General features: G+C 41.3%; 1 protein-coding gene across 1 annotated transcript in view; it reads right to left on the minus strand.

Moving 5' to 3' along the window:
* Positions 1–12,919, minus strand: part of REPS2 (RALBP1 associated Eps domain containing 2) — a 169,064-nt gene that overhangs the window by 84,714 nt on the left and 71,431 nt on the right. Inside the window, exons 6-9 of the mRNA XM_025201098.1 lie at positions 11,890–12,028; positions 9,149–9,212; positions 7,260–7,402; positions 3,528–3,622 (exon numbers count right to left, since the gene is read on the minus strand). Of these exons, the coding sequence (XP_025056883.1) occupies positions 3,528–3,622; positions 7,260–7,402; positions 9,149–9,212; positions 11,890–12,028 (441 nt within the window). The remainder of the gene's footprint in view (positions 1–3,527; positions 3,623–7,259; positions 7,403–9,148; positions 9,213–11,889; positions 12,029–12,919) is intronic.

The raw sequence follows: 12,919 nt of genomic DNA on the forward strand, positions 1-12,919 counted from the left end.
CAGTGGGTGGAGGCTTTTTTTTAACAAGTGCTGGGAGCTGAGACGGGCGGGGTAGCCATTGCTGTGCTGGGAGAGCAGGTGAGGGATGGGCCTGGCTGATTCAGAGAGTTGCCTGCAGCCAAATTCAAATTGGGACAGTGATTCGAATCACCAAATCGAATCACTGTCCCCTGAATCAGCCAAATCTGAATCCAAAGCAAATACTAGCCGCTTTGCACAGACCTACTAACTAGCTCTTTCTATATCTTCAAAACTGCCATGAACCATGTGTGCCCCCAGCAGCTGGAGGGGCATGGCAGCGGCAGAAGTGCAGCGGTGGCAGTGGGAGCACAACAGTGGTAAGCGAGGGAGCTCCTGCAGACACCACCAGAACCACTGACATGGCTGTTTGAGCGCTCGTTGCACTCAGGTCAGGTCCGGGAGGACTGGAAAAGGGCCAGTGTGGTCCCTATTTTCAAGAAGGAGAGGAAGGAGAATCTGAGTAATTATAGGCCAGTCAGTCTCACCTCCATCCTTGGAAAGGTCTTTGAAAGATTATGAAGGAGTCTAGTGGGAAAAATAATGCAGCAGGGAAACCAGCATGGATTTGTAGCAGGTAGATCATGCCCGACCAATCTGGTATCATTTTATGACAGGGTCACAAAATGCTTAGACACAGGAGTAAAAGTGGATGTCATTTTCTTGAACTTTAGCAAGGCCTTCGATACAGTATCTCATCCTATTCTCATAAATAAATTAAGAGGCTGTGACAGATGTTTACATGGTCCAGTGGGTGGCAAATTGGCTTAGTGGTCACACCCAGAGAGTGGTAGTAGGTATTGACCTGGAAGGATGTGGGTAGTGGGGTCCCACAGGGACCTGTACTCTTCAATATCTTCATCAGTGATGTGGATGTGGGTGTGAAGTGTACTCTGTCCAAGTTTGCGGATGATACTAAATTGTGGGGTGAAGTGCACACTCTGGAGGGTAGGGAATGATTGCAGGCAGACCTGGACAGGTTAAAAAAGTGGGCAGTACACAATAGGATGCAGTACAACAAGGCCAAGTGCAGAGTGCTGCACCTAGGACGCAAAAATATCCAGCACACCTACTGGCTGGGAAGTGACCCTCTCAGCAGCACAGAAGCGGAAAGGGATCTTGGAGTCATAGTGGACTCCAAGATGAATATGAGTCGTCAGTGTGCTATTCAGCAAAACTAACCGCACTTTATCATGCATCAGCAGATGCATGACAGATAGCTCCAAGGAGGTGATAATTCCCCTCTATGAGGCATTGGTCAGACCGCAGTTGAAGTACCGTGTCCAGTTTTGGGCACCGTACTTCGAGAAGGATGTTGATAGACTCGAGAAGGTCCAGAGGAGGGCCACTCGTTAGGGTTAGGGGCTTACAGGACAAGCCCTATGAGGAGAACCTGAGGAATTTCTGCTGTGGTAAAAGTCCTACTACACTGCCAAAATAAAAGTTCCAGTTGTAAAAACAAACGGCATAGTTATTCTGAATTAAGTGGATGCACTGAGAGCAATGTTCAGCAAGTAAGGATACAAGTATGGCCATGCGAGTATGACAAAGTAAGAAAGGTATGACCAAGATCTGTATAACTATGCCCAAGAGTCCTATGACATAGTTAAGATACTCATATTACTGATTGCAGTGAGATGTGTCAAAATGAAAACAATACTCAGCAATACTATAAACACACCCACCCTGAGCTACTGTCTGCTGGTGCTGTTCTGGGGCTGTATTGGATGAGGGAAGTGGTGTATTCTGATTGTGGAGGTTTCCCATAAAAAGAGGTGAGGGGCTGAAGTGCCTGGAGAACAGTCTTACCCACTGATCTAGCTAAGCTGGTATGCCAACCCATTACTGTCATTTGGATGCCTCTTTAACAGCAGTACATATTTATTTTTAGAGGTTAAACAAATCTGAGTCATACAAAAGTTAAATGTTGCCACTTGAGTCATTGACCTGTCTCTTGCTCTCAGTGGGAGCTGCTGGGTTGGGACAATGTTGAAGAACTAGCTGTTCCATTTAGGTTCCCATATAGAAGGTAAGGGTTTTTTCTGGAAAATCTGTTTGCTTGACTGGAAAAGGGGAGAGTTCCAACTCCATCCTTTTGAGGTCATGCCATAGACCAAAGGTCATCAGAGGAATGAGGACACAACAGGCATGTTCTTACTCAAATGTAGGCCTCAGCTGCTGCAAGATATTGCAGAAAAGAACCCTGGGATATCATCTGTCATTAGAGAAGGAGGGGACAAAAGACAAAGCAGCCAAGGTAAGTACGATTTTTCCTCACTGATGGGGTTTGGAAACAACATGGGTGCAGACAGACGTGACAATTTTTGCCCGATCTGGCCACAGAAAGCTGTTTATAGCCATGACCAAACAAGTGCATGGCTGCAAACCACTTCAAAAATGGCCAATCGGGTGAAAATCTGAACCCTTATTGCACAAGGGTTCAGATGAAGAAAACAGAGCCTCTTCCATAATTTGTCTGGGCTGCCTCCCAGTCTGTTGCTATTTTCAGAATGGGAGATGAGAAAGGAAGCGGAGGATGGAAGCAGGTGTATCTGAGTGCCCCCAAGGGCCAGCCAGGGAATCCCTAGAACGAGCTCTCTCTGCTCCCTTCCCTCTCTCCCATTCTGAAAACAGGCACAGGCTAGGAGGAAAGAGAGGCAGTTGCTAGGGAAAACCGACTGCAGGTTGGCAGTCAGCAGCTAGATTCCCCTGCCCCGTACAACCAACTACTGTTTTGTCTGGGGGATCATTGCAACTCGGAGCGCTTCCTGCAAAACATTCTCAGTTACAGCAGGGAAATGCACTTCTGCAGGGCTTGGAAAATGAAAGCAAGTGTTTGCTATGAAGCAAACTGTGAAAGTAAAAGAGTCTGTGTCAAGGATCCTAGCCAGAAAGGTTCTTGCATCTTTCAGCCATTCTAGACTGCAACATCATTCATATACCCCAAACAACCTAAATACTTCTAGAGCAGGGGTGGGCAAAATGTAGCCTGGGGGCCGGATGTGACCCGCCAGGCCATTCTATCCAGTCCGCAGGGCCCCTAAAAAAATTTAGAAAATTGATATTTATCTGTCCTGGGCTGCCTGTCATGAAGCCCTTGATGGCTTGCCAAAACTCAGTAAGCGGCCCTCTGCCCAAAATAATTGCCCGCCCCTGTTCTAGAGCCTTGCCTTCCACAGAAACACAGATTTGTCTTCCTATTGTTTTCTCCAGCCTTAGCAAGGTTAGATCCTGCCTGAAAGAATAGGAATATTTGAAAGAATGGGAATATTTAATTGTTCCCCTGCATTTAACCCGCATTTACAATTTTGAGGCTATCATAGAGGGTTTTTTTCAAAAAAGATGTGTTTTCTCTTTCCAGTCACTGAACAAACTGTTAAAAAGAGACAGTAAGACTGACAAAAGGAAAGACATGTAGCCCCTTAAAACTCGTATAGAGATGAGTTCTACATAAGTTGCATCTATGCAAATTCTGCAATGTAACCACAGATTTTAGGTATTTTTCTTACCTCAGTTCGATTAAAGTCCCTGGTCTGTTGGCTGACTGGCAATGACTCGGAATAAGAATCAAATAATGCACTGTCATGTATAGGCTTAAGGGAAGCTGAAGGGAAAGACAAAGAGACACACCAAACCTTTCATCAATAACACACACATTTTCCATGTACTCTATCATCATTTTGTCTTCCATCTCTTCATATTGCAATTGATCTATATATCAATGTGACAAGTACTGTACAAAAAATGGGTTTCTTTTGTATTTTTGAGAGCATTAAAATTAATGCCACGTGAAGATGTGCATGACTATAGCATATCTAAATAACAACAGTGGGACATTTGGTAATACTTGACCCCTAGAACAGTTCTGGCTGATATTTTATTTATTCTTCTCTGCCATATGACCTAATATATTTATAGAAGGCTTTACAGTTCATGTAATGGAGTGCTATAAAGGTAAAATATTAGCAGCAGGCCTTCAGCTCCCCACTTGGTCATCCAAAAGTGAAAAACCTATTAGAACCTACAAAAATGGCCGGCAAAAAGCTTAAATATTAATCAAAAGAAAACATTACTTTCATTCCAACCTTTGTAGTCTTCTACCAGACAAGCATGAAGAACAACCAATCAGTCAACCAATTTAATAACGTAATAACCACACTAGCCTTATTTCTGTGTACACAGATCCTTCTGCTAATACTCGCAGGGGTTAGTCTTTCTGAAAGAAACCTGTCTTAGCAGCTGGAAAAACCTATTTTATTATTAAGATCAATATACTGAAAGCAGAATAACCCTTTCACAGGGCCAGCTACTTGTTTTATTTAGTATCTTGCTCCCCCAGACAAATAAAGATTTTACAGATCATTCTTTTTAAGTTTGATTAGTAAATAGGGCTAATAGTATCAGAGATTTTTTGTTTCCAAGAAGCTTTCAAAACAAAAAACTGGGGGGCAGATTTTAGTGGAGTTATGCCATCTTCAAGTTTGTTCTTCATTTGTCATGCATTTAAAAAACCCATAAAAGCAGCAACATTAATTCACCCTCTAACAACTGAATCAAATGCAAAATATTGTGCTTGAAACTAATGGACAAACAACACAGACAATATTACACTTCAGTCTTATTCTGAGGTTGATATGTCAAATTAATGAAAAGTATTCTCCATCTTCAAGAGGCAAGGATTTTCTGTTATATCGTTTATTGGACCAACTGTGTAGTAGGAAGAGGCAGACCCTGGCTGAGCTAAGTAATTTAACTAAATTTAGCAGAGCTCATACTCATCTCTATCATCATTTTGTCTTCCATCCCTTCATGTTTGTACATGCCTCTTGTACATTTCCTGGACCACAACCCTACTTCAGTCTTTAAGACATTCATAAACAGACAAATAAAACCTTGGTTTCGTGTAGCAAACTGTATTACATGGTTTCTCACAAGAAAAAAATGGTTTCTTTTTAAAGAAAAGAAACTTTGTAGTTCAAAGTCAGTATTTAAGGAGTCTATTTCATATAGAATCCCATGCCCCGCTTTCCCCCACTATCAGCACCTCCTCTCCTTCCCTCCCTCCTCAGCAGCACATCCCCACCTCCCTGTTGATCCAGGAGGAGGAGGCTCCACAGTCACTCCTGCCCTGCTCCAGCTGGGAGCAGCATGCGGATTACTTCTCTCTGCCTTGTCCCCCCAGATGTTGCCTACCATCCTGGAAGCATGTGCAGAGGGGGGAACCTACCTGCCACCACCACTACAAGCCAGAACAGCTCTAGGGCCCTTTCCCCACAACCTTTCTAAACCACAGCTGGGAGGGAATGGGCAGGGAAGAGGAACCCACCCATTACCACTGCTATTCTCTGGAGTGGCTTTGAGCTTCTCTTCCACTCCTGCTCCAGAATGGGAGTGCTGCTGAGGATGGAGGGGAAGAGAATAGGTGCTGAGAGCAAGGGCGGGGATGGGATTCTTACTTTTTTGGGGACATAAAGTCCCTGCTGCCACTCTTGTGGCATAGTCTGACTATGCCCAGTGAGAGGTGGGTGGAGCTGGAAGTGGAAGTGCAGCCACAACTGCAGCACTGGTCATATGATCTTGGATCTGCCCATGACCCACCATACCAATTTTTTAATTTATTTTTATACCAATGTTGCTGGTCCAGAAACCTGTACTGTAATTCACAATTGTTTTTAATGCAGAGATCTCTGTTCCAAAAGTACAGGGTTATTGTGACTATAAAGTGCACTAAGCATTAGAAAAATGTTAGGAACCTCAACTACTGTACTTTAAGGTCAGAAGTATCACTGCTAGAATGAACGGTTAGCCCTTGTGGTTCATTTATACATATTAGTTTCAAAAGACTTTTGCATAAAAGAAATAAAACAGGAGGCCATTTAACAAAATGAAAGAAAACTGCAACTCAACGGGGGGACTCAGAACAAAAACAAGGAACAAACAGAAACATTTGAAAAAAGAAAATTCTCAGGTGAACCTGCTTACTACATTCCCAGGAACACCATGTCTTCCTACACCTGTTACCAGTTATTTCTATTGCAGTAGCACCCAGGAGAATTAATCATGATCAAGATGCTAAAGCACTAAGCACCGTACAGATATATACAGAAGGACAAGAATCTTGCCCTAGAGGAGATTACACTAATTTAAGATGAGTTTAGAAGGGAGCATAACAAAAAACAGGTCCTGGACAAAGGAGGATAAGGTACCAGTCATAGGGAGGGATCCTGGTTTTCCCTGATTAAAAAAAATCCCCAATTTTGGGTTAAACCCCCCTCCCCCAATCCACATTCTTCCATGATTAAAATGAAACACCACTAACACACACACACACACACACACACACACAGTGGTGTTTCATTTTGATCATGGAAAAATGTGGATTTTGGGTTACTTTTTTTAACCTGAAAATTGCTGATATTTTTAATTCAGAGAAAACCAGGATTCCTGATCATAAGGACATAAAATTACAGAGGCTAATAGAATGTACAATTGGAAGGTGGCTGTTTCACAATATGCCCCTATACTTGGACTTGAATTGTAAAAAAAACATATCTTTGACAGAAACAACTGCAATGGACACTGAAATGTCCTAACTACAGCTTGATTTCCTCTTTTTCTCTCTTTTAATGGTTAGTGCCAGCAGGCTGAACAGAGATTTTATTAAGTCTTAAATATTAGCACTTAGAATTGTAATTATTATCTGTGATTAATCTTCCTCATCCTAGAAAGCTGTGCACATTTTTAAAAAATTGAATAGTACGTAATTCAGGGTTCATGTATAATTACATCATTGAAAAGAATGAATAAGAGAACATGTCTCTCAATTGCACCTCATTAATAAGGAGCATCACACTTTTTGGACTCATTTATCCCTGTCCCACAAAAACTGAAAGAATCTCTGCAATCTCACTGCTGTTATCATAATTAATTTAAAGTGGAAATGGTGAATCTTGAAAAGAGAATTACAGAAAATTCCAACTAAAATGTCACGTGCAGCATTAAAGATTCACCTGAAGTACCATCTGTGTGCAAAGAGTGCTTGGCCAAAACACGCAGGAGGTCATTTATGGTTGCTGTTCTTCAGGTCTGGAACTTAACCCTGCCCCTCTGAGGGCCACCAGGGCCCTAGCCTGGCCATCTTTCAATAGTGTTGTAAGACATTTTTATTCATATGTTATATTTATTCATATACTAATGAATGCAGAGCTCTTGAGACAGTTACAGAAATATAACAGGCTCACCTGTTTGAAGATAATCTGGCAGTAGTGTCTCTGGCAGCTTGTCTGGTAATGGGTAACCATTCTTCCTAGCAACAATGAGGTGAAAGGCAGCACAGAACTCTGCTAGTGTCAGCGCTCCATCACAATCAACGTCACTTAGTTCCCTGAAAACACAATATTCACTTGTTTCCAAATCCATTACGGAAATGAAACGTACACAAGCAGACACATAGCGGATATAGGAAAGTTGCCTTTGACAACGGTTAGCTGCAGAGAATTTTAAGAGAATTTTTAAAATGTCATTGTTAAACATTTATTCTAATTCTGAATGTAACAATTTCCAGGCATGATGGTATTTTTTAAAAATTGTGATTTTTAAAAATGCCTCTTGGAAAAGTGGAGTATACTGGCATTCTATTGAAAAGATTTATTCTATGAATAATGAAGTACTTTGTACAAAATCGTACAATATTTTCTATCCAGCCTTTCAGACCCAGAATTTGTCAAGTATTTTCACTTGAGTAGCCACGTTCAATGATGTTTAAAATAGCTTTAGCTGATTTGTGCTAATGCTTAAACAATTTTCCACACTGGTTCAGGCAGAAACATCAATGAAAATGGGTCTCAGTAAATATTTAAGCACATAGTATAGACTCGCTGTAAAAGCTGAAAAGCTGAATTAATTACTCTTGGCCACAATTTGAAGTGCCCATCACCACTGTTGCCTAATTTTACAATATGTGTGGAATAACAGTACTCAATCTCAAAAGACTAAGAATATGGTTTCATGAACTATACCTTCTGAAAAATATAAGAACTCAAGTACTGTTAATATAAGGGCTAAAATGGAGCAATATAAAATTTACCATCATCTGAAGTTTGAGTCTTTCAAACAGTCAATGTTATATGGAAAAAGATTGAAAAGCTTTATGCTTTTAGCATAAGGGGCAAAGCCAGATAGATTATATCATGTAATGTTTAAACTAGCTACTAGAAAATAATATCCTCTTCTAAATCCTATGCAGAAAACAAATGAAGTTGGTAATGTGTTTTGTTATCATTGTGAGTTAACCAGTTTTTCTTAAACAACTTTTAAAATTAAATTCCAGTCCTCATTTTCCCCACGGGAACATTTCCTTAAGCTTTCTTTTTATTTTCATGATTCACGGCTAGATTTGAAAGTGTTCCAGACAGTTTCTCTGATCCCCAACAGATGTTTACATTCTTGCAAGATTTTATTAGCATCTATCTTCAAGAAGAGTAAATGTAAAAGTAAAATAAAAGGCTCTCTTTATCAGTATTTTTAATAAATGCATAGAATAGTTTGTTCTTCATATCTAGATAAGAGGTTGATACTGAATCACAGCATTATTTTGTTTACAGATATATAACAGAATTTTTGTAAATTTTATTGTGTACAATCTGCAATGGTGTCTAAGCAAGCTAATGAAAAGCAAGGGTGCTGTCTCATTAGTAAAGCACTGATGAATTATGCAGCTCCATTTATAAAAAAATAGGTGTTAATTAGGCCTCCGCTGACAAAACTCAGCCAGAAACATAAATCTAACTAAACACAAGAAAAGATATTCCAAGTGTGTTTTCTCTTCTACACCATTTCATGAACTATGTCAGGGTTTTTTTAGCTAAGCATGTTACTTACAATATTCTTAAGAACAGCTCTCATTTATATTGCTATTTAAATCTCTATAGGCCTGCTGAGTACAAGAGCATCTCTAAAGATAACAAGCATACCATAAGATCAATGCACCCCCTGCTGTTTGGGCCTGAAAGTGATTCTGCAGATATAAGCAATAATCACAATCATTCTAAGACGTGTTTCTAATCAAACAAAAACTCTTGAACTAGGATCTTTTACACACACACACACACACTTATGTTACTGTACTCACCATATGTGAGAAAGCTCTGGAATAGGAAGCTTCGATTTTGTGAAGAAATTCTTAGCCACAGTACCTGTCAAGAACCATTCCTTATCAAGCAATGAAATGAGCATTCAGTATTCATCTACCTATATCCATTTTTTCTTAGGTTTAGTTTTACAGAGAAGTAAGGCTGGAAGGGACCTCAGGAGATCATCTAGCGCAACTGGGGAAGGAACCTGAAATCTTGGTGTTATTTGCACCATGCTCTAACCAACTGAGCTGAACAAACACTATCTGGTGCAAAGCTGCCACAGCAGCTAGTTAGTTCATAAATCAACAGCCACTCAGCTCACTGGGTACCAATATGGCTGTTTGGCCATTTGTCTCCTGGCAAGTAAGTAATCTGGGAAAGTCAGGCAGAACTACTGACCTCATTCCCCCATTTCTCCTCTCAACAAGGGAAAAATTAATAGATGAAAACATGCTTCTATATAACTAGCAATCCTCAGCACCATTATGCATGCATGCAAAAAAAGGAAAATTGAAACGCATGGTTTTCTTCTCAAAGATAAGCTGGCTCTATGTAAGCACCAAGTACAATGGGAAGCAGAGGGCTTTGCATGGGGTGCTAGCAGTGCTTTTCTCCTGGCTTACTTCCATAGTGCCTTTCCCTGCTGCTGAGCCTGGCTGGAGAACCTCTGAATCCCAAATGCAGTGCAAGAGTAAGTGCCTCAGACGAACAAGTCAAACGGCCTTTAGTTAAAATGGGTGGCTCCTCCTTGCCAGCCTAAGTTTTAGTACTGATAACAATTCCTTTCACAAAAGGTTGGATCTGCGCATTCAGTGTGACAATGCGATTTCTGTGAGCTCTTACACTACTTTTACCACATATGTACTCTATAGGATTTACATTTAACCATTAGGTATGTCTGTACCACTTCCATAACATGCCTGAGAGCACCACTGAGAAGTACACCCACAGAAACCTACTTATGCTCTGTTTGCACCAGTCAGAAACAAAGCAGGGAAGTTACCCCAGGGGGCCACACACCAATTCCCCCCCCCAATCTCTGCTGCTCTCAAGCTCTCTTTGTCTGTCCTGCTAGAGAGCAGTGACAGGGGAGCCCTAGGAACAGCTTCACTACCTGTGTTTTTCACATGTGGAGTGGAAGTGTGGGGAGAAAGGAGTATAGTCCCAACCTTAAGGACCAACTGCTCAACGTTGCAGTGCAATGGGCACTGCAGCCTGTCTCTGCAAAACAGTTCAATATGTGCTTTACTTTAACCCCATGCACAGCCCCATTGACCTTAATGGGGAAGTTAAGCACATGCGTCATTTTCTTCTAGAGCAGAACAAAACGCAACACTTTACAGGATGCAGTTCCAAACACTGCCTTTATATTCAGACAGCTTACTCTAATTATTTTTATCTGAGAGTAAAATTGTGCCCCATGAAGGCATGTATTTTCCTGAAATCCCCACTGAATATTTAGAGTATGTTTCTATTTTGAAAAGAGAGCATGTAAAACTATCTTCTCTGTCAACAGGTGTATTCCTAGAATTTATATCTTCTAACTTTAGGGACGAATGCACATCTTTCTGCACATCTAAGAGAAAGGCAGCTGGACTCTAATTCTCCCAAATGCATCTTCAATTGCTTTTGCATTTTTAAGTTCCAAGTAATTACATTTGTGTCAGCTTATTAAAGACATTTGAGTTGCAGAAGTGTAAGTTAGGGCAGTACTTAGTCCACAGAACATTTATTTCTGGTAATTATACACAAGGAAGAATTAACCTTGCTTGATTCTCAGATTCCAAAATGGGTTTTGCAGAGCTGGCAATTAAAAGAAAAAATAATTTTATCTGTAAGCAAAGAACATCTGTTATTAAAATAACCAAGAGACAATAAACTATACTTTATTTTTACAGAGTGAACCTTGAGGCAAAACATGACTTAAAGAGCAACAACAAGAAAAATCTTCACAGAAAAGATGTTATTCACTGTATACTTTAGTTGCTCTATTTATTAAAAAGAAGTAATCAACTGTGACAAAACAAGCTAAGTGGCTGAATTCTATCCTGCACTTCTTGTGGGAAGCATTTTGGGATGCTCAGTGGGAGTATGTTTTACTATGAAACGTTCCTGAATAGCTTCATACACAGGACACCTATGTTCCCTTTTCACCCCAGGGGCAGATGGCAGTCTGGGTTAATATTATAGTCTATGGGTTAATACTGTGGTTTTGTAACAGTTTTGTTGCATCTGTGGCTGTCTGTGCAGGAGAAAAAGTAAGGCTGAGAGAGCTGGGGGCAGAGAAAGGGTAGTCCCAGGGAGGACAGATGGAACTGCAATGACACAATAAAGACTCTGTTTGGAGTGGAGCTGTGGGCTGTGCTATTTGGGATATCCGCACTTTGAACCTCCCCCACTTTGAAGTGGGAAATACCCAACTTTCAAGGAGCTGAGTGGGGTGGGACTGCTACAGCAGAAGCCAGGGTCATAGAAGAGCCAGGTCCTTGAGCCAGAGGCTTGCCCCTTGAGAGGCCATACCATATGATCCTTCAGGAGAGGGAGACCAAATAACACTTTTTGGGGAATCCCAAGGCAGATCTTCCCCTTATACAGGACGTGTTTCACAACATCAATTCTATAGGTTATAAATCTGATCCAAAGAAAAATTAATGAGTTTTCACTTTTTCTACTGTACCTTTCATGTCTTTCAGACTGATCTTTCTGCTACATGTAGCTATTATGTGGTTAATGTTACCTGAAATGAAGGAGTTCAGGTCAGGCTGCAGGGTTTTGAACTGGTTAAGGTAATAGTCTCGCTGTTCTTCAGTTATCCTCCAGGGGTCATCTGAGTAATTACTGCTGCTGTCCTGTGGTTCCTTTTCTGCTGAAAGAGACTTCAAAAATAGGGCAAAGGGTCACTTTTAGAAGTAGGGTAGGAAAAGCAGCATTCTCCAAAATGTTAAGTCAGATTCATTCTGCACTTCCAGGAGGTTCATTTTTAAACGGCAGGCAGGAAGAAAAGTTCAAACCGATTATTTGTTACAGCTGTAGCTTACTACAAGTACCCCTGGATCAGACAACTACAGGAAGCTTTACATGAATGAAGTGAAATTTAAAAAAACCAAAAACGCTACTACTAATGAAGGTAGACATGCCACTCCAGTAGGTCAGTCATCTTTCTCAAGATTTCATATTGACATCGATCACAACCAATCGCTTAGCACAAAAGGCTGCTTGCAGACATTAAAATAAAAACCAAAAAGCCAAAATGATCCTTTACTTTAAACTTGGTGCGTTCCCGTGCCAAGCCCACTGCATTCCTAGAAGAGGCAGTGCTTTAGTTGGACCTGGCTCACCCAATGTCTGTATAGATCGGTCGCTTTAGTGAGGCTTCTTTAGTGCATTTATCTAATAGCTAATTCAAATCAGCCATTAGATAAAAGTGCCAAAAAGCCCTGGTGAAGCACCTGTTCTATACAGACACTGTGCAGCCGGGTCAAAGTAACACACTACTTCTTCTGGTAAAGTGTTTTGTTTTGTTTTTTTAATGTCTGCAAGCAGCCAACTGTGCGGGCCGGCTCCCGGTCCCGTCCTCGCCGGGTGCAAGCCCGGGCCGTCTGTGTGCACGCGGGCTGTGGCCGGCAGCCCGGGCATGCGGGGCCGGAGAAAAGTCGCGGGGTGGAGTAGTACGCTCGAGCTAGAATCAGTCACGGAGGCGTAATGGTTGATTGAAAAGATTATTTACTTACACTGGAGATGGTCGCGGTGCAGGCTGGACAGTTTCC

The sequence above is a fragment of the Alligator sinensis genome, unplaced genomic scaffold (assembly GCF_000455745.1).
Source record: "Alligator sinensis unplaced genomic scaffold, ASM45574v1 scaffold583_1, whole genome shotgun sequence".
Taxonomy (NCBI): domain Eukaryota; kingdom Metazoa; phylum Chordata; order Crocodylia; family Alligatoridae; genus Alligator; species Alligator sinensis.